This window comes from Panicum virgatum, chromosome 2N, assembly GCF_016808335.1.
Source record: "Panicum virgatum strain AP13 chromosome 2N, P.virgatum_v5, whole genome shotgun sequence".
Lineage (NCBI taxonomy): Eukaryota > Viridiplantae > Streptophyta > Magnoliopsida > Poales > Poaceae > Panicum > Panicum virgatum.
This window is the reverse complement of record NC_053146.1, coordinates 14,066,412-14,091,516: the sequence shown is the minus strand read 5'-3', so window position 1 is coordinate 14,091,516 and position 25,105 is coordinate 14,066,412. Positions and strand designations below refer to the sequence as shown.

Sequence of the window (25,105 nt, the reverse complement as noted above, 5' to 3'; positions counted from 1 at the left end):
AATGATAGTCAGGCTACTTGCCCGTCAGGCCCCAAAAGACAATCAGGCTACTTGCGCCGGCCTAGCCCAAGCTTAACCTGGAACAATGTCCGGCCCCGCCCAACCCAGGCCAGAAATGCTAAGGTCTATCTCATCCCCTCACAAGGTATCTTGGAAATTGTGTCTCACCTAGCTATAAGAGCAGGGTTAATAAGCCAGCCTGCTTGCGCGCCTGCCTCTGCGCTTGCAGCGAGCTGCTAGCTGGCGTATCAATCTTCCCAGGCCCACCATCAGAGATTAGAACCCCCACTCCAGCCGGCTGCAAGTAAAACATCTGCTTTCTTGTCTCTCTTCTTCTCTCTTTCCTCCACAGAATTCAACCAGCTTGCAGCCCATTATAATACTTGCTCTAAGGTTGCAGTCCGAGCATTAATACGATATGACACCTCATACAATCTTCTTAGGAGGTCTTATAATACTTTCTCTAACCGATGCCTCGAGCCAAGAAAGTAAAGGGTGGCCGATAAAAAGAAAAAAAGGGAGGGTGGAGCTGGCCGCTGGCGGCAGCCAACATCGTCCAGCAGCGCACCAGAACCGCAGCCCCGACCTAATCAGAAACCTCCCGGACGCCATCCTCGCTGGTGAATGATAGAGGTTACACACTGGTGGGTCACATCATTCATCACAAATAGTAGTTGCCATGAATCTCGATTGTCAATTACAGTTTTGTTTGCAAAGAAGATGCCCATATTGCGTGCATATATATAAAAAGACTCATGTTTCCACACAATTCGTGGCAAACTCTAACCCAAGTGCATCTATATATAATTTTCAATCAATCAGCTCTTCACCATTTCCAAATATGGAAGTGCTTGTTTGTTCAGTTGCAGCAGCATCAGCAGGTCTTTCTCTGCACTAGATAATCCATACAGGGAACCATAAAAGGCACATCCATAAGCAGTATAATGATTTCATGTTTCTGACCTTATTAACCAGTTAGGCAATATCAAGGTGCTGCTTCTCTCAATATTGGTGTTGATAGCCTAACATTATGCTCAACTTGCTGTTTCATGGGCTGATAGATTCTTTAGATACTTCTCGACAATATCGAAACCACATAATTCCTTCACTACTGTCATTGGTGCTGGGACATTGAGCTGGAATATCAGCGGGGAGGTTCCAGATTCAGTGTTGTATGAGAAATCCTTCCTCGCTGCTCGGATCGCTTCCCTGAGCGCACAATGAACGGATGATGCAAGAACCACGGCAGGCTCACCAGAAGCTGCAGAAGTAATAGTTAGTTGCTTTCAAACATTATTCTTTAAAATTTGTGAAATTCATATTGCACTGTGATCACGTAAGTGGTTACCTTTTGAGGAAAGCACACGGTTCTTGTGATATCCAGTGTTGAGGAGCTCGACATTGAACTGCTTTGGGATAGTGTCGACACTTGGGATTTTGTAGTCCCATGTGCTGCTGCTGACCACTAGGCCGTCACTGTTAGTCTCGTGTTCTTCATATATGAAGAAACCAACTCCTTGTATAAAGGAACCCTCAATCTATAACAGATCACACAGATCAGATATTAGCCATAAAGATTAGGACAACTCTTGAGAGGATTTGTGAAAACAAAAGGTCAAATTTCACATCATAATTTTATCAAAAAAGGGAGGAAAAGATGGATTTCATTGGCCTTTATTACTGTGATCTATTTCCAAGATAAATATATTTTTCTCGAACATCAGGAGAGCTGTGTATCTTTGCATTAATGAAAAAGAAAGTTTAAAACATATGTTAAATGAATAAAATTGATGGAGAGAATAATTGTTGTATTCCTCCAACCCTAGATGGGTGAGTATATATAGAACCTATACATGGGCTTCTAGGTGGGCCTCTATACACATGGGCTCAATATACTCCAACACCCCCCCCCCGCAGTCTGAACTACCGGCGCAGCGGTGTTCAAAACTGGACAACAAGAAAGCTAACACCCCCCGCAGTCTGAACAACCGACGCAGCGGTGTTCAAGACTGGACAAGATGAGAGTACAAGTAGTGCACAAAAGGGCTAATACCCCCGCAGCCACAACTAGCCACCGGCTACGTTGAGGCTGGATCGAAACTCCGAGAAGGTCGACGAGGGTAGACCCTTGGTGAAGATGTCAGCAAACTGGGAGGTAGTCGGGACATGGAGTACCCGAACATCGCCGATGGCGACTCTGTCGTGCACGAAGTGTAGGTCGATCTCCACGTGCTTCGTCCGCTGATGCTGGACAGGGTTGGTGGAGAGATACACGGCGCTGACGTTGTCGCAGTAGACGAGCGTGCTCTTGGCGAGCGGGCTGTGGAGCTCCGCCAAGAGCTGTCGTAACCAGGACGCCTCCGCCACGCCGTTAGCGACAGCCCGGTACTCCGCCTCGGCACTGGAGCGGGAGACAACCGACTGCCGCTTGGACGACCAGGAGACCAGGTTGCCGCCCAGGAAGACGGCGTAGCCGGAGGTGGAGCGACGAGTCTCCGGGCAGCCAGCCCAGTCAGCGTCTGTGTAGACCACCAGCTCAGCAGAGGACGAGCGGTGAAGTACCAGGCCGAGGTCCATAGTGCCACGGACGTACCGGAGGAGACGCTTCAGCGCAGTAAGGTGTGACTCCCGGGGATCATGCATATGGAGACAGACCTGCTGAACAGCATAGGTGAGATCCGGCCTGGTGAAGGTGAGGTACTGCAAAGCGCCGGCTAGACTCCGGTAGGCAGTAGGATCATCCACCGGATCACCCAGATCAACAGACAGCTTCGCCTGAGTGTCGACTGGAGTGGAGCAGGACTTGCAATCAGTCATCCCAGCCCGCTCCAGAATATCGAGGGTGTACTGCCGCTGGTGAAGGAGAAGACTAGACGGGCGAGGCTCAACAGTGACGCCCAAGAAGTGGTGGAGCTGACCGAGATCCTTCATAGCGAATTCCTGCTGCAGAGAGATGACACTCTGAAGTAACTGCTGACTGGAAGCTGTGAGCACAATGTCGTCGACATATAGCAACAGATAGGCAGTCTCATCCCCACAGCGGTAGATGAAGAGAGACGTGTCAGACTTGGCCTCGGTGAACCCCAATGTCATCATGAACATGGCGAACCGAGAGTACCAAGCCCGAGGAGCCTGCTTCAGCCCATAGAGAGACTTATTGAGCCGGCAGACCATATCCGGACGACTCGAGTCCACAAATCCCGCAGGCTGAGAGCAGTAAACAGTCTGACAAGGTGCCGTGAAGAAACGCATTATTCACGTCCAGCTGGTGCACAGGCCAGGTGCGCGAGAGCGCAAGCGAGAGGACCGTGCGCACCGTAGCGGGCTTCACGACCGGGATGAAGGTCTCATCATAGTCCACACCAGGCCGCTGAGTGAACCCCCGGAGAACCCAGCGAGCCTTGTAGCGCTCCAGTGTGCCGTCAGCCCGACGCTTATGCGTCCAGATCCACTTGCCAGTCACCACATTACAACCAGACGGACGCGGCACGAGGTCCCACGTCTGGTTGGCAAGAAGAGCCGCGTACTCCTCTTCCATCACGCGACGCCAGTGAGGATCCGCCAAGGCGTCGCGGACAGAGGAGGGTACCGGAGAGACCCGCGGCTCTCCCTCGGTGGCGGAGAGAGTCGCGGCCTGGGACGCCATCCGCCGAGTCACCATGGGATGGATATGCCGAGGATCCCGATGGATGACCGGCGGGTGGTACACCTCCGGCTCTGCTCGAGAGGGAGCCGGAGGAGGCGGCGGTGGCGACAGCTCCGGTGTCGGCGTCGCAGGAGCCTCCGGAGCTGGAGGCGGCGCCGGTGTCGACGCCGAACGACGCCGGTACACCTGCACCGGCTCAGCGTACCGCTGTGGTGCCGGGTTCGGCGCCGAGCGACGCCGGTACACCTACACCGGCTGAGCGTACCGCTCAGGTGCAGGGGAAGGCACCGGGGCCGTGCGTGGCGCAGCGGGAGACACCGGGTCCGTGCGCGGCACGACCGGAGGTCTGGGGGCCGCGCGTGGCGCGACCGAGGACACCGGTGCCGTGCTCGGCGCAGCAGGGATCACCGGAAGCGGTTCTGGTGCGCCGGGAAAACCTGCAGGAAAAGGACAGACAGGTAACGGTGGCTGAACCACCGGGTCAGTCGGAAACAGAGACGCCAGCTCGGGATCAGAAGAAGGTGTGGAGGTGTGGAGTAGGGGAAATCCGACTCGTCGAAGACGACGTGTCGGGAGATCAGAACGCTGCGAGAGGTGAGGTCAAAGCATCGGTACCCCTTGTGGTCAGGGGAGTACCCAAGGAACACACGAGTCAAGCGGGGCGCCAGCTTGTGAGAAGTGGTGGCGGAGGTGTTAGGGTAACACGCACACCCGAATACCCGAAGGTGGTCGTAGCGAGGAGGGGTACCGAAAAGAGCGTGGTGTGGTGTGGGAGCAGAAGAAGCAGTGGACGAAAGGCGGTTGAGCAGGTAGGTGGCAGTGTGGAGGCTCTCAGCCCAGAAGCGCGGGGGGAGAGAAGCCTGGATCAGAAGGGTGCGCACGCCGTCGTTCGTCGTGCGAATCATCCGCTCAGCCTTGCCGTTCTGAGGAGAGGTATACGGACAAGACATACGCAGCTGAACACCCCGAGACAGGAAGACAGAACGGGAGGTGGAGTTATCAAACTCCCGCCCGTTGTCACACTGGACGGCCTTAACGGTGAGGCCGAACTGAGTGGACACCCAGGCAAAGAAGTTGAGGAGGGTGGGGAAGGTCTCAGACTTGGCACGCAAAGGGAAAGTCCAAGAGTAATGAGAAATCATCAACAATGACTAGATAATATCTATAGCCAGACATGCTGAGTACAAGAGATGTCCACAGGTCACAGTGAATGAGATCAAAAGCATGCGCAGCATGCGAAGAAGAAAAAGAAAACGGAAGTCTAACATGACGACCTAACTGGCACGCATGACAGAGGTGCTCAGCAGGAGCCCTAGTACATGGAACATCGGTACTACGGCAGAGCTGAGCCAAAACGTCGCAGCCGGGGTGACCAAGCCGGCGGTGCTAGGTGGTGGAAGAAGGCGTCACGGCAAAAGCAGAAGACGAAGAAGCCGAAAGTGAGGCAGCGGAAGCAGGAAGCCGAAGAGTGTAAAGGGGCCCCGGGCTGTCACATCGGAGGAGCGGACGCCGGGAAGCCGAATCCTTCACAGTAAGACCAGAGGAGTCAAATTCGATAGAACAAGAGTTGTCAGCAGTAAACTGGCGAATAGAAAGAAGATTGTGAACCATTTGAGGAGCAACAAGAACATTAGGAAGACGAGGAGCAGAACCCACAGCGGTGACAGGAAGGCAAGACCCATCACCAACCATGATAGAAAAAGGATAAGAGGGGTGTGGGGGTCGGACAGAAGATAGGATACCAGCATCGGGGGTGGTGTGGAACGAGGCACCCAAGTCGGCGATCCACTCGGTGCTAGTCGGCGGCGTCAGTCCCATGGTGCTGAAGGACTGCGCCAGAGCGGCCTGGTCCCACCCCCCAGGCCAGGTCGGCTGCTGGCTGGGCTGAGCGGGCAGGGTCCAGGACGGTGCGAAGAGTGGAGCAGCGCCAGTGAACATGGCCGCAGGCTGGAGCTGAGGACGAGGCCCCCCTTCCGGACCCTGGAACGGCCACATCGAGATGCGCCCTGACCATGGGTTGCTGAAGGATGGCCAGGGCGTACCTCCAGCGGTAGGGGCAGTAGCCGGAGCCGGTGTCGGCGCGCCCCGACGGCCCCCACCGGTACCGGTGCTCCCAGAAGCAAGGCCACCAGTGCCACCACCACCACCCCGTCGCCGGCGACGTCCACGGCCCCCTCCTCCTCCGGTCTGCCCGGCGGGAGCAGCACCAAGGAGGGAGGTGGCAGGAGCAGCGGAGGAGGCCGGTGGAGTAGCAACGAGCGCGGCGGGGGTAGGCGAGGGCGATCCGGGTGCGAGACCCCTGGTGATCTCCTCGAGGGCGAGGTCGTCCCGGACCTGCAGGAAGGTGGGGAAGGGCCTCTGATGGGCGATCCATCCCTTCAGGTGGTCGTAGGTGCTGCTCAGGCCCCGCAGGACATTGAGCACCAAGACCCGATCGGACACTGGATCCCCGAGGTCGTGAAGAGCATCGGCCATGCTCTTCATCCGCCGGCAGTACTCACCGACGGAGAGGTCCCCCTGCTCGAAGGTGCGGAAGGTGGCGTCGAGCTGGAGGGCGCGGTACTCGGCGTTGCCGAGGAACTGGCCCTCGAGCGCCACCCAGGCCTGCCGCGCGGTGCCGCCGTGGACCCTGACGAGGTCCTGAAGATCCAGGGAAATGGTCCCGAAGATCTAGGACATGGCGACGCTGTCGAGGCGCAGCCACGCCACGTCCCGCGCCTCGATCGGCAAGTCGACGAGGACGTGGGCGTCGAGGCCGTAGCGGCGGAGGGCGAGCAGAACCTGGTCCCGCCAGCGGCCGCAGGAGGACGCGGGGTCGAGGAGGACGGAGACCAGGGCCCTGATGTTCTGGACCCCGGCGGCCTGGAGGTGGAGCTGGACGACTATGGGGTCGGTCGGGTCGTACCGGGCTCCAGATCCAGTGGGCGGGGCACGGCGAGAAGAAGAGGCGCCTAGCTCGGGGTCGACGGGCAGCTGGCCGGAGGAGGCGCGGAGGAAACGTTCCGCCTCGGCGACCCGGAGAGTGGAGGCGTCAGCCGCGGCGCGCTCGCGCTCCCAGGCGAGGGCAGCCACGCGGACACGCTCCTGGGCCGCCGAAGCCTCCGACTTGGCGGTGAGGAGGGCCGCGGCGAGGGCGGCGTCGGTCTGCGGCATCCCGAGCCCGGTCCACGCGGCATCAGGCGCGGTGTCGGCAGCGGGCTGCTTGCCCGCGGCGATGGCGGCGCAGTGGGCAGCAGCAACGACGGGATCGGCGGCCGCGTCCTCTGGAGCAGCCCCCGCGGCGTCCAAGAGCTGGGCGGCCAGATCGGCACCTGCGGCAGCAGGGACGGCCTCCACGGGCTGCTCAACCACGGGAGGCGGCTCCAGGGCTCGCTGCAGAGGCAGGGGGGCATGAACCGCGCCAGGACCCGCGCCTGGAGCAGGGGTGGCGGAGTCCACGGCCCCGGCGGCGGCGGCGGCGGCCGCCTCTGGCCCGAGCCCGGCGGCAAGAATCACCGCAGGGGCGGCGGCGGCGGATCCAGGGCCCGCAGCGCCCGCACCCTGGGCGGATCCGGGCCCTGGAAGGGCGGTGGCGGACCGTGGACACGCGCCGGCAGGGCGCCAGGCGGAAGAGCCAGGGGCCAACCCGGCGGCGGCGGCGGCTGCAGGGGAGCCAGCGGCCAGCCCGGCGGCGGGAGCAGAGGAGATGAGGGGAGGGAAGGAGGAGAGTGGAGGGGGCCCCGGCGGCCGGCGGCCGGCCATGGCTGCCGACGGCGGCGGCGGCTGGGAGAGGAGAGAGGAGAGAGAGGCTAACCCTAGGCTAATGATACCATAATGGAGAGAATAATTGTTGTATTCCTCCAACCATAGATGGGTGGGTATATATAGAACCTATACATGGGCCTCCAAGTGGGCCTCTATACACATGGGCTCAATATACTCCAACAAAAATATAAAACTTCTGTAGTATAGAAGGAAGAACAAAGAGGAAACTTTAATATAATGATACGCAGCTCTCCTGCTTGTTCCAGAAAAAACAAAGAAGAGAAAACACAAGAAAACCTGGCCCAAGTCGACTGCAGGGTTCAAACTCATGCCACAATCATATACAAGATCACTCCTTAGTATTGTAATCGCTCCTGTAATAAGATCAATCTCAACCTGCTTTTTTCAGAAGAATTTGAACCAAACGAGTTAAAAAAAAAGAGTATTCATACATGATAAACCAAACTGAATTTGAATATGTGATTAATATTTGGCTTGAAATTTGACGCACCTCACTAATTCCAGCCCCATAATTCAAATAGCTATTGGACCCTTGTTCAGGTACCCAGTACACACTTGCTGACAAATTCACATTTTCCTGAGAGGCCTGCATGTGAACGAGAGGTTAGAGCAATGTGAAGTACTAGAAACATAAACTTTTTCATAGATCAAAAAGACATTCTATTATTCAGCCTAATCAGAAACATCAGATAAATAATATTACTTGAGAAATCAAATTATCCCACGAGACAGTGGCTGATTGCAGTCGCAGCTTATTCATGATAGGATTTAATCTGCTAATCAGCAGCTTGCAGGCCTGAAGGGTTGCGGCACAACTAGATTCAGAAGTACTGCTACCGCCGGTAACTCCACTCTGTATTAAATTCAATGTATCAGCCTGAAGAACGCGCACTCTCTCCAGAAGGCCTTCACAACCCTCAGGCCACAGCTGCCCCAGAGCGAAAGCTGTCATCTGCTGTACTTTCGTCCAAAGTCCTTGTCCAATTTCAATTCCTCCGACCTGAACCACAATAGAACCATCCTCGAGTACAGAGACTCGGCCAGGTGCTGGCCTTGGTGATACGTTGAAAATTAGGGGCACACAAGAGATACCCCTCTTCCGCCACTTATTGCAAATGTTGAACTGCTTGACAGTATCAGCTCGATGCCGGTAGCTTGAAGTCAGTGCTAGTCTATTGAAAATAGAATGTAATGTGTATGTTGATTCTTCGCCTGCACTAGCTGGGTAGAACAATAAGAGACTATCATAGGTGTGAAAATTCATTTCCCTGACATGGTTAGCATCAAGTGATAACACTGAAGCAACATGCTCAATGATAGCTTCAGCAATTAAAGAACCTTGTGTATCTCCTGGTGCTCGCATTGTTGATTTGGATGTGTTGTTTGTTTTGCAAAGCTTGATGTCAAACGAGAGAGCACCCCAGTTGTACTTCTTCAGAGCTGATATAACACCACTAGGTATTATAGGGCTTAAATCCTCAGATATCCCAGCATCAATTAGTAGATCTAGGTGTAAGGCTGTAATTTTTCCATCAGACTTGAAACCAACAGAGTAATGAGCCTTCATGGGGTGCCTGCTGCCAACCATGATCATATCAGTATTACGATTGAGATACATCTGCACAGGACATCGTAACTTGTATGCACAGAGTGCCGCTGCTGTTGCAACCTACAAAAGGATATTTGGCATTAGTCAGCAGCAAAAAATATGCTCAATGTGTCTCACTATCCTGGAATTCTTTCTTACCAGATGAATAATCACATTTTGAAATTCTTTCAACAATCATATTTTTTATATCCTGCCCACTGCAGAATAAATGCATTGAGAAATAAAAGAACATGTTCCTGAAATCGGTGCTCATGATTTTACTTCTCGAGTAATCTACTATCTTCTTGCCTTCCTAAAGTTTGTAGCTCTTTGGTTAGGACCTTGTAATATTTATGTACTGATATATTTTATGCCACTAGGAAATTATCCTGCCGCTCTTCTTAATAAAGAAAAAAAACACTGGTGTATGTAATTTATAAGCATAGCATGTTTTCTACACATGTTCACTATTAAGACACAAGCTAAAAATAACTATGCAATTTGTGATGTGCTCAAGTGTAAATATAAATAAGATTGGTAATGTTAAATATAAAAGTATAATAATATGTGTTCAGTCAGCACATGATATCTTGTTCTTTCGCAAAAAAAAAAGCTCATGATATCTTGTTCTTTCACAAAGAAAAAGCACATGATATCTTGTTGTGTTTTGCCATTCTGAATATCTTTAGAAGCAGGCCTTCAAATATGAAACAATAAGAGTTGTGAAATGCAGAATAATATTTAGCAGACAAGAGAAGATACAAAAATTGCAGCCACAAATATAACATAATCACTAAGACACTGGTTTAATTCATCAGATTCTCACAGGGAATGATCGATATCCCTTTCCACCGAAGCCTCCTCCAACCCTTCTTGTAATGACACGCACATTACCAAGTGGAATACCAAGGCACTTAGCAATGACAGTCTGAGCAAGCTCAGGGTATTGTGAGGAACTGTAGACAACAATGGTGTTATCTTCATCTGGAATTGCCAATGCTGTTTGTGTTTCCATGTAAAAGTAGTACTGAGAAGCAAGTTTTACCTGCAAATATCAAAGCCACACAAATTAGTATGGGACATAGTATTCTCTTCTAGCATTCAAGGAAATTACTACCTTTGTGTTAAAAATAGATACAAAAAAGTGTGTATTCTTATAATATGGAAATGATATTAGCATATTCTTATCAAATATTTGTTCACACAATCACACTGATATATTTGTAAGTTTTCTAAATCATGGTGATAAGAATTAAAGGTCAAAGATTTGATTTGGAAGTCACATTGACTATCAAAAACATCTGTTTGGCATGCAGGTGCTAGCATTTGTACAATGAAAATATTTTATCTACATGTAATAGAAAGTTGCATGATTCCTTTTGAAAGTTCCACACAGTTCCTAAATGTATTAGGACACAAACAAAATACTTTTAATTATTTGACAGTCTGTTTAACAACAAAGAAGTTCATACAACATACACGTCTATATCATAACAGTAGTTTTTAGATTTATGAACTATATTGTGATAGAAGGAAAGTGGAGTACGATGTGGGAGAAAGCGATTCAATATAAACCTTGGTTTACACTTGTATAGATAGTGTGCAGAAGATGGCTGCACAGCATGACTCGAAAGTGTAGGAGAGAATAATGGATTGTATTCCTCCAAACCCTAGAAGGGTGGGATATATAGTTCCTATACATGGGCCTCTGGATGGGCCTCTATACATGGGCTCAATATACACCAACACCCCCCGCAGTCTGAACTACCGGCGCAACGGTGTTCAAGACTGGACAACAAGAAAGCCAACACCCCCTTGCAGTCTGAACTACCGTCGCAGCAGTGTTCAAGACTGGACAAGAAGAAAGTACAAAGGGCAAATACCCCCCGCAGCCACAACTAGCCACCTGCTACGTTGAGGCTGGTGTGAAACTCCGAGAAGGTCGAAGAGGGTAGTCCCTTGGTGAAGATGTCGGCAAACTGGGAGGTAGTCGGGACATGGAGTACCCGAACATCGCCGACGGCGACCCTATCGCGCACGAAGTGTAGGTCGATCTCCACGTGCTTCGTCCGCTGATGCTGAACGGGGTTGGTGGAGAGATACACGGCGCTAACGTTGTCGCAGTAGACGAGCATGCTCTTGGCGAGCGGGCTGTGGAGCTCCGCCAAGAGTTGTCGTAGCCAGGACGCCTCCGCCACGCCGTTAGCGACAGCCCGGTACTCCGCCTCGGCACTGGAGTAGGAGACAACCGGCTGCCGCTTGGATGACCAGGAGACAAGGTTGCCGCCCAGAAAGACGGCGTAGCCGGAAGTGGAGCGGTGAGTGTCCGGGCAGCCAGCCCAGTCAGCATCGGTGTAGACCAACTCAGAGGTGGGAGAGCGGTGAAGAACCAAACCGAAGCCAACACTGCCACGGATGTAGCGGAGGAGATGCTTCAGTGCAGCAAGGTGAGACTCCCGGGGATCATGCATGTGAAGACAGACCTGCTGAACGGCATAGGTGAGATCCGGCCGGGTGAAGGTCAGGTACTGCAAGGCACCGGCGAGGCTCCGGTAGGCAGTAGGATCAGCCACGGGATCACCCAGATCAGCAGACAGCTTCGCCTGAATATCAACAGGAGTGGAGCATGACTTGCAATCAGTCATCCCAACCCGCTCCAGAATGTTGAGTGCATACTGCCGCTGGTGAAGGAACAGGCCAGACGGGCGAGTCTCAATAGTAACGCCCAAGAAGTGGTGGAGTTGACCAAGATCCTTCATAGCAAACTCCCGCTGCAGAAAGGAGATGACGCGCTCAAGCAACTGCTGACTGGAGGCGGTGAGCACAATATCATCAACATAGAGCAGCAGGTAGGCAGTCACATCCCCACGGCTGGCACGCATGGCAGAGGTGCTCAGCAGGAGCCCTAGTACCAGGAACATCGGTACTACCACTAAGCTGAGCTAGAACATCGCGGCCAGGGTGACCAAGATGACGGTGCCAGGTGGTGGAAGACGGCATCGCGGCAAAAGCAGCAGACCAAGACGGCCAGGGCGAAGAAGAAGGCGAGAGTGGTGCAGCGGAAGAAGGAAGGCGAAGGGTTTAAAGGGGCCTCGTGCTGTCACACCGGAGTAGCGGACGCCGGGAGGCCGAATCCTTTACAGTGAGGCCAGAAAAATCAAACTCGATGGAACAAGAATTGTCAGTTGTAAACTTACGAATGGAAAGAAGGTTATGAACCATCTGAAGAGCAACAAGGACATTAGGAAGACGAAAGGAGCCAGGAGCAGAACCCACGGCGGTGACAGAAAGGCAAGACCCGTCACCAATCATGATGGAAGAAGGACAAGAGGGGTGTGGGGGTCGGACAGAAGAGAGGATACCGACATATGGGGTGGTGTGGAAGGAGGCACCCGAGTCGGCGATCCACTCGGTGCTGACCGGCGGCGTCCGCCCCATGGCGCTGAAGGACTACGCCAGTGCGGCCTGGTCCCACCCCCCAGGCCAGGTCGGCTGCTGGCTGGGTGGAGAGGGCGGGGTCCAGAACGGGGCGAACAGGGGAGCAGCAGCGGCGAGCATGACCGCCGGCTGGGGCTGAGGACGAGGGGCCCCCCTGACCCTGAAACGGCCACATCGGGATGCGCCCTGGCCATGGGGCGCTGAAGGATGGCCAGGGCGTACCTCCAGGGCCAGGAGCAGGAGTGGGAGCCGGAGTCGGGGTCGGAGTGCCCCGACGGCCTCCACCACGGGCCCTCCGCCGACGACGCCCTCGGTCTCCCCCACCCCCGGTCTGGCCGGTGAGAGGAGCACCAAGGAGGGGGTCGGGCGGGTCGATCCGGGGTCCAGATCCAGAGGGCGGAGCCTGGTGGGAGGACGAAGCGCCTTGCTCGGTGAAGGGGACGACGGGCGGGACAAGAAAGTAGGGTTGCTCCGTGGCGACCCCCAAGCGAGGGCAGCCGCGCGGGCCCGCTCCTGAGCCGCCGCAGCCTCGGACTTGGCGGCGAGGAGGGCCGCAGCGAGAGCCGCGTCGGCCGTAGCAGCATTGGCGGCCATCACGGGTAAAGGTACCGCGGGCAACGCCACGGGCGGCGCGGGCGCGGGAAGAGGCGCTGAGGGCGCAGCCACGGGCGGCATGGGCGCGGCAGCGTGGGCGGCAGCGGCGGCGGCCTGGGGCCACGGCCGCGCCAGGCCATGAGCAGGGGCGGCGGCGGCCAAGGCGGCTGCGAGGCGGGCGGCGGCGGCTGTAGCGGCGCTGGGCGCGGCTGCCAGGTCTGCGCCGCGCCATGCCCCCGTGGGTCCGGCGGCAGCGGCGCCCAGGACGGCCGGAGGAGCGCAAGGGGAGACGGCAGCAGCGCCCAAGAGGGCCCTCCCCCGGCTCGGAGCAGGGCCGGAGGCCAGCCCGACAGCGCCTTCTAGTGCGCCAGGCCAAGGAGGCGGCGGCCGCCGGGGCAGGTGCGCCAGGCGCCCTGGGCGGTGGCTGCAGCGGCGCCGTCCGCGTCCAGAGCAACAGGGGCGGAGACGCGCCAGGGCAGGGCGGGCCACGCAGCGCCAGGGGCCGGCCCGGCGGCGCTAAAGGCGCTCCAGGGCAGGGCGGGGGCGGCCGCCGGGGCAGGCGCGTGCCAGGCGCCCTGGGCGGCGGCAGCAGCGGCGCCGTCCGCATCCAGCGCAGTAGCCTCGGACGCCCGCGGGGCAGGCGCGCGCCAGTCGCCCTGAGCGGCGGCCGCAGCTGCGCCGTCCGCGCCCAGCGCGGCAGCGGCGGGTGCCCGTGGGGCAGGCGCGTTCCAGGGCGCCAGGGCACCAGATCCGCCAGCAGCTGGGGCCAGCGCGGTAGATCTCGCAGCAGAGGAGAGGGAGGGGAAGGAGGAGAGGGGCGGCGGCGGCAGCAGGGAAAGAGAGAGGCTAAGCTGATACCATGTAGGAGAGAATAATGGATTGTATTCCTCCAAATCCTAGAAGGGTGGGATAAATAGTTCCTATACATGGGCCTCTAGATGGGCCTCTATACATGGGCTCAATATACACCAACAGAAAAGGATTTGAAATTCTAGATAGACATAGTCTGTGATAAGAAAGCTAGAGGGAGTTAGATATAGCAAAAGGAGACGAGAGAAATATAATTCTTTCATGATCCACTGCATAGGATCTCTTTTTAGTATAATTACTAAACTTTGACAGCTCAGACACCTGTCATGACTTGAATTCTAGTACATAACAACATGGACTTAGTTTTCTTAACTATCTGGACATATTTCCTAGCCAGCATCAATTAACCTTCCCGAATGACTGTACTACTTGCAAGCCTTCTTCTGCCCCTCTATCCAACATTGACTGCTGGAGTTCCAGTCAAAACATGTCCTAGCTGCTTGGACCTTCGTCAGTTTAATTTTCTCAAGCATGTAAGGTGGTGATTGGTTGCTTGGCTTAGTCCAAACCTGGCTAGGAGTTAGCCATGACCAGCCTTAGCTTGGCTACAGTAGTACTGCATACTCGTGTTTGGTTGTGTTAGAGTATATTAGGCAACTCCAGATATGGTTAGTTTAGAATTGATTGTAATCCCGGGATAACCTTCCTTATCTCTAGGAGAGGCTACTTGCCCTCCAAACCATGTACTCCTATATATACTGTCCAAGGGGCTCAATGCAATACATCGACCACATTATACGCATCCTACCTTTTCTACATGGTATCACGAGTTAGGGTTTCGACCTAGACTTCCGCTTCCGCAGCTGCCGCCCCGCCCCCGGGGAGATCGATCTCCACCGGGGGCAGCGCCCTCGTAGGATGCGCGCGTGGTTTCGCAGCAGCAGAGGATCCATGGCGGCACCGCTCGTCATCCTCTTCGGGCACCCGTTGTCGAGCCTGCCATGCCTCCGTTGGAGGCCGGCGGGCGCCGCCATAGGGACCGCCGCCTCCGCGCGGGTGGCTGCTGCCCGATGGGGGCCGCCGGGCGCCGCCGTGGGGGCCCTACCTCTTCCCGGGTGGCGTGCGGCCATCGGGCGCTGCCACGGGCGCCGCGGAGGTGCCGTTGGGCGCTGCCGTGGTGGGCCGCCCCTTCCGCGCCGCTAGGATCTGTCACCGTCGTCGCCTCCGCGCTGGTGGCTGCCGCCGGGCGTGCGGATGGGGGCCGTCGTGGTCGCCGCTGCCTCCTCACGGGCGGGCGCCGCCCAGGGCCTCTCCGCGTGTTGGCACCGGGTGTCGAGATGGAGGCCGCCGGGCGCCGCCGTGGGTGCCGCTGGTTTGCTCTGCCGCCCTGCCTGCCTTTCTCTCTCTTGCGTGGGGAGATAAGGATGAAGGTGAGGGAGGGGCAAATGGCTAGGTGCACCCGAGATGTACCCATGGTCCTCCTGCTGCTGTGTTTCTTTTTTTTCCGATCTAAGATAGGTTTGCGTCGTCCTGCCGTTCGTCGCCGTTCATCGTCGACACTCCCGAAGGACGAGGTTGTTGTTGCGCCCTCCAGGCTGCAGCAATGACGTTCGTGATCAAGCCACCCTACCGGTGTCATCGCCTTTTCAGACGGTGGCGCCACTCGCCGCTGGTCTTCGTCAAGCAGGCGCTCGATCCGCCTCCGCGCCTCCAGCTGTTTTCGAGCGGACATCGCCGCCGATGTTCCTGAAGGAAGATGTCGTCGCCACCCCTAATCTGAGCGCGACACATGCTGCAACCTGCGCCGTCGCCACCCCTGTCCTAAGCGTGACCTAAGTCACAAACCGCACCGTCTACCATCGTCATCCGCCGCACCGTCCTGTTGCTGTCTTCGGCAAGAAGCTGTTGAGTTTGTGTACTCGAGCACCTCGACGGCGCTTCGACCCGCGCCCCCTCCACGGCTTCGACCACGTCCACCTCAACTTCAGCTACTACGGCACTAAAGGGCTATCATCTGTATGAGTCTCCAGTCAAAACTTTCGCACCGACGCTCCGACTGCAGGGGGGATACGTCTCCATTGTTCTCCAGTCTGACCGTTCGTGTTGGTACTGCTACGACTGCGGGGGGATGTTAGAGTATATTAGGCAACTCCAGATATGGTTAGTTTAGGATTGATTGTAATCCCGGGATAACCTTCCTTATCTCTAGGAGAGGCTACTTGCCCTCCAAGCCATGTACTCCTATATATACCGCCCAAAGGGCTCAATGCAATACATCGACCACATTTTACGCATCCTACCTTTCGTACAGGTTGCTATACTACATTTAGCCAGGCTTGTGAAATACATGTTTGGTTGATAGGCTTGCATTGTATATAGTCACCTCCTCTTATCGATGGTGAGTTTACCATGCACTCCCGCACAGCTTACCTCGGATCGAGATTTGCCAGCAGCGCTGCTGCAGCCGAATCATCGAGCTCCGGCGAGGCTGAATCGAGCTTTGGTGAGGCTCAATCCAGGTCAAGCATGGACCAATCAACCTCCGGCCAGGCTCAATCGAGGTCGAGCATGGACCAATTGACCTTCAACGATGCTCAATCGAGGTCGAACATGGACCAATCGACCTCCGGCCAGGCTCAATCGAGGTCGAGCATGGACCATTGACCTCCAGCGATGCTCAATCGAGGTCGAGCATGGACCAATCGATCTCGAGCATGACCGAATCGAGCTCTGATGAGAATCAATAGAATGGTGGCAGCCGGGTTGGAGAATGACCGAATCGAGCTCTGATGAGAATCAATAGAACCAACCGATCGATCTCGAGTAGGGTCGGGTTGGCAGCCGGCGGAGGCGCCCACAATGGTGGTGCTGCGGCAGTTGGACTGGAGGCTTGTTCCAAGAGTCGGCAAAGGTGCTGGGCAAGGGTCAGTGATGGAGAGCTGCGGCAAAGGACTTGCTCTCTCTCGCTGTCCTCCGCGACGACGGCAGCAGCAAACTAGAAGCAAGATGACGGCGGCGCCACATCCTCTAGTCGGTGCCCCTTGTCTCCTTCAAAGGCCAGGGGCGTAGCCAGGATTTGGATTAAGGGAGGACCAAATAGTTATTGACTAGTTTTGAGGGGGGGCAATATACGCTAATCTTAATAATTAGTATCATTTCATTAGAGGGTATTAGAAGGTATTAGTGGTGCTAATGGAGGATTAGGGGGGGCAGGCCCCTGCGCGCCCCCCATGTGGCTCCGCCCCTCGTCTCCTTCTTTCATGGCGACACCGGCAGCAGGCCAGCAGCACGGCGGGCGCGGGCCACTGCGTCAAGGCCCTCAACCTCCATGCCGACGACTTCAGGGCAGGCGGTACATCTCTGGGCGGTGAATTGATTCTTTCAACTTGGCTAGCGATAGCTTGTGCAGGCTGCATAAGAGATAAACGAGCTGAAAAGTGCTTTTGCATAGCACAAGCCTGGCTAACATCCTTACTCAAGCAACCAAACATATATAAACTGCACTACATATGCCTGCATAGGGGGTAAATATCTTATGAACCCTGCTACCTGAGTGCTTATCAGTAGCATTATCTCAAGCAGGTAATGAGCTAGTGTTGATGTTATGTTGTTTTTCCAATTTACTGACAACATGGTATTTACTGCCTATATTGACAAAATTCAAATATAAGTATAGTTCCGTGCAATACAGATTCCAAACGAGAAATAACATTCAAAAGTGAGGATAGCTAAGTATCAATTGTTAAAGTAAGATAAAGTAAGAGTCCATAATTTCATTCATTCTATTTTTAGGAACGCAATTGTGATGACATTAGAATAGGTCTAGAAGTGTATTGAGTAAACATACTTCAGTTGACAGTATTTTGTGATCAGCTTCAGCCATGCCCATAGAAACATCACCAACTTGCTTGGGATAAAAAACAGTAGGAACATTGAAGTAGCTATTGTTTTGCACTGCTTGTTCCATGGTTAAGATTGGTGGCTTCAAATACCCAATATCATACTCTACAACAGCTTGTTTTGCTGCCATGTCAGCATATCTCTGTGTTTCTGCAATCTGATGTAAAGATCATATTTTAGGCTTTTAGCTAATCTGTCATAAACTCTATTTCTAAAAATGCTAAAGGTTCAGGAATAGAAATCCCTTAAGAGAGTAATAAAAAGATGAAATAGATAACTACCACAACACCAAGAGCCTGTCCGGCAAATTCAGTAACTGGATCACCAAATAGTGGTTCATCACCAAACATGGACATCGATCCAATATTTTGTCCTTCCTTTGGAATATCCTTGGCAGAAACAACTGTGATGATCTTCTGTGATGATAATGAAGACTTGAATGTAATATTCTTGACAAAAGCAAGAGGTTGTGTGCTGTAAATAAATTCTCCATGGAGGCAATTCTTTGGAGCTGGAATGTCATCCACATATACAGCCTCACCTATATCATACAAAAGAAAGTTTGTCTGACGTCCTTTAAGAAGGATGCTTGGGCAAAGTATTGATGATTGTATTAGTTTGTTTTTCGAAAATCATGGTTGTATTTGTAATTGTGGTGATTTATTGAAACCACTAACCTGAAGCTTGAAGCTCAACTCCATACTTCTTCATTGGCTCGCCAATGGGTTTATATTCATCACCGGAAATAGTTTCCTGATGTGAAGACAATGGGCTGTCATAGACATCAATTACATCCACAGAATCATCAGAGGTAGTGCTAAAAGTTTTTCCAGGATCAGCAATGCCTTTAACATGTACAGAAAGAAAACTAAAGAGAAATCCAACAGCCACACTGATTCTATATTCAGGATGTGATGTTCCCTTCATTGGTACAATCGTTTCTTTAAGTAACTGAATTGCTCCATGTATAGTGGATGCAGTGAGTAATTTACCAGTTAGGAATTTCTCCACTTTCCTTGCTCTAATAGCATGTTCTGATCCATATGCACCGAAAGCCAAGTGCAGATTACTTAAAACATGATCGCCTGATGATTCACCAAAACTAACATGTCCCAGGAAAGCAGAGTTAACATAAGAAATTGCATTTCCAAGAGGACGAGATGCTGCTCGATAAGTTTGAAAGACCAAACTTGTTTCTGTCTGAGAATCTAAAATCCAATGTGGAATAAATATGCTCAAGAGTAAACTGGTACGATCAAGAGGAGGCTGCTCCAAGAACTCCTCTAAAGTAATATGTTTCCGTTCTCCAACAACCTGAATGCAAACAGTTGAACCAGCACCAAGAAGTATGGTTGCAATATCAGAGGGAAATGGATTTTTTTGTGCTAAAATTATGTTTCCTCCAAGACTTGCTTTGTTACGGACAAATGGTGAGGCCACCTTGCTCATGTGGTCAGCAAGTTTTCTGAAAACCACACTTCCATTTGGAGATGACATGGAATTACTTTCTTTCTCAAGTATTTCAATGCTCCTAGAAATTGTTATTGCTGCTCCAATTTCAATGCCCTCAGCTTTCCTCACAATAGACGAAAGTTCTGGAATTCCTCCTATGTCAATATACTTATTATAAAGGTCATAATCCTTGTATACACCAGCACTAGTGTTCCCAACAACCACTTTGACAGAACATTCACTGAATAGAGTAGAATTTATTAATTCATAATACTGTTTAATACTTCTAGGGTGATACCAGCCATCTTTGGAGACTGTATTACTAGCATCATTCAGATGATATCGCTGGTATTTAAGGCTAGACTTTAGAAAATCCAGGAAAGTGAAGATTCCACTGCAAAGAGTGTAATTTTGCAATGTAGGATGATACTGGCTCCCCTTGGAGGTTGTACTGTTAACATGATGTTGTAGAGTTTTGATCTCAGACTTTAGGAAGTCTGGGAAAGTGCAGATTCCACCACCGAAAGTGTAGCTTGGTAACTTGCCAACATCTGGTTTCTTATCACCTTTTTTCCAGAATATATTAAGGCCCAAATCTTCCAAGTCAACATCTGATGCAAAACTTTTGCAGGCATCAACAATTGGTCGGTAACCTGTGCATCGACACAAGTTGCCTGAGAAAGCCTTCTCTGCTTCTGATACTTTTAGTTTTGAAAACCCATTTGGCGGTTGAGGCCTCTTCGAATTGTCAGCACCGACAAGGGAAGAGAAAATGGACATGCACATGCCTGGAGTGCAGAAACCACACTGGGATGCATGGAACCCCGACATTCTTTTCTGAATGGCATGGAATCCATCTCGGGTATTCCCAAGACCTTCAGTGGTGATAACAGAACAAAAGTTTAGACTGTAAATGAGCGTGAGGCACGAACTGGCTGAAAATTCAGTCACCTCATCTGTCTCGGGGTTATACTTTGCTATAAGGACTACACAAGCCCCACAGCCACCTGCAAGGAAACAAAGTAATTGACTAAGTGACACAACATTACTCTCTAAGTCTGATTGGTGCCACATTATGTACAGAGGTATGGTTCACAATGATTTCCATAGAAATATATGCCTAGAACCTAATAAAAACAACAATATAAAAAACTGAACGTACAAATCCATATGGCCATTCTAAATGCATAAAAAGACATTGCAGATCAGAATTAAAATGGTCCGGCTGCATGCATTCTAAATGTCAATATTTTTTTATATTCCTGAAGGTTGTATATTTTCTTCTCATCAATAAGCTTAACTGGGAAACCAAACCTCAACTGGCCCAAAATTACAGAATTTTATTGCTATTTTCTTGTTCCATTTTGGTTAGGGAATTTCGTACTGAAATCTGATGTGGCAAGAAGAACCAAATCGAATAAAAAAAGGTATCTGTAACATATGCAAATATTTACACATAAACTATAGGATTTTGCGAAGATGCAGTCGCATACGCATGCCAGTGCCTAGACTACAATAGTGCTGAACATTGCAATTGGAATGACATATCCTCAACGGAAGGCCATTCAATCACAATGAGATGCTAGTTGGTGGTGGGGATTGGGGGGCAATGCCATCCTGCCCCTGGGTCATTGATCCGGCGGTCTGGCGGGCTGGGTGGGACCTGAGGTGAATCTGTCAACAGCTTTAGAGTAACATCACAATGAGATGCTAGTTAGTGGTGGGGATTGGGGGCGCACACTCAAGATATCCGACTCCCGCGATGCTGCGATAGGTTAGAGTTTACATGACCCCAAAATCCAAGCTTTGGGATCATGCAAATGCAAGCAGTTGCATATCAGTGTGCAGACTAAAATAGTATTGATGACTATTACAGTATGAGACGACGGATCCCCAACAAATGGAGGGGGCAATATATTTAATCCAGATTAAAGAAAGGCGAGGGCTACTTATCTACAATCTAGATCTCGCAATGCGGACAAAGATTACAGAAACTTGGTCTCGGTTCTTACCTCGAGGATTAAAGAATTTGGTAGGGGAGGAAGTCTCGGAAGCAGGAACTGAGGGCGCCGCCGGAAGAGGACGGCACCCAAGGAGCCCAGTGCGCGCGGCGGCGGCGTGGCTGCGGCCAGTCCCGACGGGAGCATGGCGCTGAGTAGCGGCTGGTCGGCTGGAGCGGACGGCGTCGGCACGCGGGGGCGGCGGAGATGGGAGAGTGGAGCCAGCGTTTTTTTTTAATCTTTTCTCTCATTTTTTTGCAAATACGAGTACTCAGGACTGATTTAGTTTGCCTCCGTAAACATTTTGAAATAAAATTTTTGCACATTTAAAATACTAGTAAAACGCCCGCTCGTGTTTTGTGAGGGACCGTATCTGGTGTAAACCACAATTTTGTGAAAACTCGTGCAAACCACAGTAAAAAAATTGTCTAAATTCACCAAAAAATCACACATGTAGATGATATGATGATACACAACCTTGTAAAATATCTTGTCCAAAATCGACTTCTTTTGTGAGATATAAAAATAACAAATTTCAAGCCAGAAAGCTGTCCAAGTGATTTGTTAGAAATTTGTTATTTTTATATCTCACAAACGAAGTCGAGTTTGGAAAAGATATTTTACAAGATTGTGTATCATCATATCATTTACATGTGTGATTTTTTGGTGAATTTAGACGACATTTTTACCGTGGTTTGCATGAATTTTCACGGGAACTGTGGTTTGCACTAGATAGGTTCTCGTTTTGAAAAGGCATTATTTGATTCCAAATTGTAATAAATTCAGCCTCCTATTAGTGCATAACAAGGTGTAATTTGCCTAGAACAGTTTGATTTTTTCATATGAGTACGGTGTGTACAAGGCATGAGCAAGATAGATCTCTACACATACCTTGATATTTAGATCCCTCAACAAGCTTTTACAAAGAATAAGAGCATGCATTCAGACCTATGCAGCCATCCCCAAAATAATCAACAGTTAATTCAGACCTATACAGCCTTCCTCAATTAGTCGAGAAGCAAGCTATCCGATGCTTAGCAGGGGCAACTCGTTGAAGCTATCCAATCCAAATGCTTAATTGTGGGACCCTAGTGTCAGATTCGTCCTTTCCATCCCATCCCAGAAGCATCAATCCTCATCCAATCTGCCTCTCTCCCATCGGCTCTCACTCTAAAAGCCGGCAACCAAGCGCTCGCACGGACGCACCAGCAGCCACGCCCCACCACTGCTCGCGTCGGTCCCTGCATGCGGCCACTCGCTGGCCGACCGCTCCGCCCCCGGCCCCTGCAACCGGCGCACGAGTTCCCTTAGCTCGTGAGCCATCGGTGAGACAGGTGCCCGATAGGCAGATCGCCGAGGCCCGCTTTTGCAGTGGCCGCAGCCGGCCAGCACTTGCCTCCGCCTGCTCACGGCTGCTGTGGCCGCGCCTGTGCTCTGCTCCGCCCACTCCTGGCTGTTCTCCGCCCCTCCCCTCAGGCCCTCACGTATGGTTGCCCACGGGCGGCTGCCTGCTTCCACCATGCCGCTTGGTGGCGATGGCGATGGTGACGGCAGCGGCCGAGTTCCGGTCGAGCCATCCGTCCGCGAGCATGCCGGAGCCGCTCGCGGCGAGCTTGCCTGTGTCAGATCCCGCTCCCCGGCCCCGACGCCAGTATCAGTATCAGTCAGTTGTATTGTTCTTTCAACAAATCATCACCAACCACAGCCAAGCAAACACAGCGTTTGACTGCTATTTTGCCGTACATTAGCGGTGCTTCCTTCATCATCTGAAAAAATTGCCTATTTGCGTATGGCGTTGTTGGCTGATGGGGATCAGCTTGTCAAAGAAGCCGACTAGAATTTAATTAATAAGAAAATTTGACCAATGGGTCTTTATAGTATTTTTGCACTAAGAAAGTGCTTCCTTCATCACCTAGAAAAAATTGCCTATATGCGTATGGCGCTGTTGGCTGATGGGTATCAGTTTGTCAAAGAAGCTAGGGCTGTGTTTAGATGGGGTGAAAAGGTGGGAGAAAAAATCACATCAGTCACTGTAGCACACTGTAGCACTTTTCGTTTATTTGTGGTAAATATTGTCATACCATAACCTAACTAGGCTCAAAAGATTCGTCTCGCAACGTACATCAAAACTATGCAATTAGTTTTTTTATTTAACTACATTTAGTACTCCATGCATGAATCATTTGCTATATTTAATGTTTCGATGTGATAGGGGATGTGATGGAAAGTTTGGGAAGTTTGGAAATTTTGTGGGAACTAAACACACCCTAGCTAGAATTTAATTAATAAGAAAATTTGACCTACGGGCCGCACCCATACGTGTGGTCTGACCCAATTATGTTTTTGGACAAGGAACAATTAAGGGAATTTTACATGCGGATAAATTGTGCCACCTCTAGCCAAGAAATCCACTCCCCCACGAGATCGAACTCTGGCTGGCAGAGGATGCCAAACGCACAGCTCAACCAACTAGTCTAGCGCTCGCTGGCAGAATTTAATTAATAAAGCTTTCTTCATGGCCTCTACAAAAGAAAACTGAATCCAATCATCAAAAGATATGTGGTAAATTACATTGATGTGTGTCCAAGAGTGACAATGAAATTGGAGGCGCCGATTGCAACGTGTGAGTTGCACAATTTTTTCCATTTGATTACGCCAATCAAATTCAGGGATGTTGTTACGTTTCGCTATCTCAACTTGTTAACTTATGCATTAGTTGCATCTTGGTTCCAGGATACTCCATATGAAGATAATTATTCTTTGCCAAAAAAGATTAGAAGTTTGTGACAAGCATAAAAGGAATACAGGCCACTAGAAACAGTACAAGAGTAGTTTGGCTGTGCGAGTGCGACGTTGAAAGGTGGTACTATAAAGGAGAGAAAAGGCATGCCAACTGTACTGTGTGTTCATATCGAAAGGGCCACGAGCAAGTATCTAAATTTCCAAGATATTTCATTTTGGTGATGTTTGCAAAATGCCCCTCATTTATCAGTGAAAAAAAATGTAAATGAAGAACGAAGTACACAGTAAAAACTTTTAGAGATAGCTAGGTACAGTAGCTTATTAGCATGCATGCAGAGAAGAGCTCGAGAAACAAAATAAGCAAGCTAGCTATAAGCTCCAACTTATGCAGGTATAGATACCTTCGCCGCAGCCGAGCTTGGGGCCCCTGAACGGCGTCCGGGTGCGGATGAACTCCAGCAGCGTCGTCGACGGGTCCAGCTCGTCGGCGGCGGCCTCGTACCGCCGGCCGTTCAGCGCGAGCACTAGCCTCTCCACTCGCAACGCCGCCGCCATGGCTCACTGCTGCAGCGGCCGCGCTGGCTCGATGGCTCTGTGACTGAGAGGTCTCAGCTGCAACCAGCGGAGACGTGAGTTGCTGGTGGAAAATGCTAAGGGGCACGGGGATGAAAGGCCTGCGGCTCTTCTTATTTCGTTGTCTTTTTCTCTCCAAAAATATCTTCTTATCTTTCGTTTGTTGGTACATGTACAGCACGATATGGAGCAAGAGAGCAAAATCGTGCAACAAGCACTCCCACTGTTTTGGACAAAGTCACTCCAGCCATCATTCCATCAAAACATACAAAGTTCTTTTTTCTTCTTTAAAGAGGTCAAACATATACATGTTTGTGGAAAAGTAAATTTATTTAAACACTGATATTTATGTGAAGATGCACAAAGTATCCTTGAACAATGGATGCACATATATTTTTCGGTAACTTAAACGACATTCAGATAATGATAAGTTACTCCTACTTTGACGGTAAGTAATGCCTACAGAGTACCAAAAACAAATAACTGTATTTATTATGCACGAAATTGGTAAGTTTTTCTCCTTTTCAATACAAGTAGATAAAGTTCAATTGTAACAATGAATGTGACGTACCAATTTGTTGGTTGAAAAAATAGGGA

General features: G+C 51.4%; 1 protein-coding gene across 3 annotated transcripts; it reads right to left on the bottom strand.

Annotated features, from left to right (window-relative positions):
- Positions 1 to 634: 634 nt before the first annotated feature.
- LOC120659834 (putative aldehyde oxidase-like protein) lies at positions 635 to 24,595 on the bottom strand. 3 transcript variants are annotated; one of them, XM_039938080.1, is made up of 10 exons: positions 24,337 to 24,593; positions 18,419 to 20,200; positions 18,023 to 18,282; positions 17,689 to 17,898; positions 9,826 to 10,044; positions 8,115 to 9,080; positions 7,902 to 7,997; positions 7,688 to 7,786; positions 1,349 to 1,538; positions 635 to 1,261 (listed from the first exon to the last, which is right to left on the bottom strand). In XM_039938080.1, exons 1-10 carry the CDS (start codon positions 24,488 to 24,490, stop codon positions 1,035 to 1,037), a joined length of 4,203 nt encoding a protein of 1,400 aa, XP_039794014.1. In that variant the 5' UTR covers positions 24,491 to 24,593; the 3' UTR covers positions 635 to 1,034. The 3 variants fall into 3 exon arrangements, with proteins under 3 accessions (XP_039794014.1, XP_039794016.1, XP_039794015.1); XM_039938082.1 differs by lacking the exon at positions 24,337 to 24,593 and adding an exon at positions 21,206 to 21,434; XM_039938081.1 differs by lacking the exon at positions 635 to 1,261 and having other exon boundaries at positions 1,417 to 1,788; positions 7,578 to 7,786; positions 24,337 to 24,595.
- Positions 24,596 to 25,105: the final 510 nt, after the last annotated feature.

What these genes read in the sequence shown, in the direction of transcription:
- LOC120659834 (XM_039938080.1), bottom strand. Translation starts at nt 24,490, where the DNA reads ATGGCGGCGGCGTTGCGAGTGGAGAGGCTAGTGCTCGCGCTGAACGGC. An exon ending in AGTTGAGCTTCAAGCTTCAG is followed by an intron (nt 18,283 to 18,418) that starts GTTAGTGGTTTC and finishes TGTATGATATAG; the next exon opens with GTGAGGCTGTATATGTGGAT. An exon ending in CTGCAGTCGACTTGGGCCAG is followed by an intron (nt 1,539 to 7,687) that starts GTTTTCTTGTGT and finishes GATCTGTTATAG; the next exon opens with ATTGAGGGTTCCTTTATACA.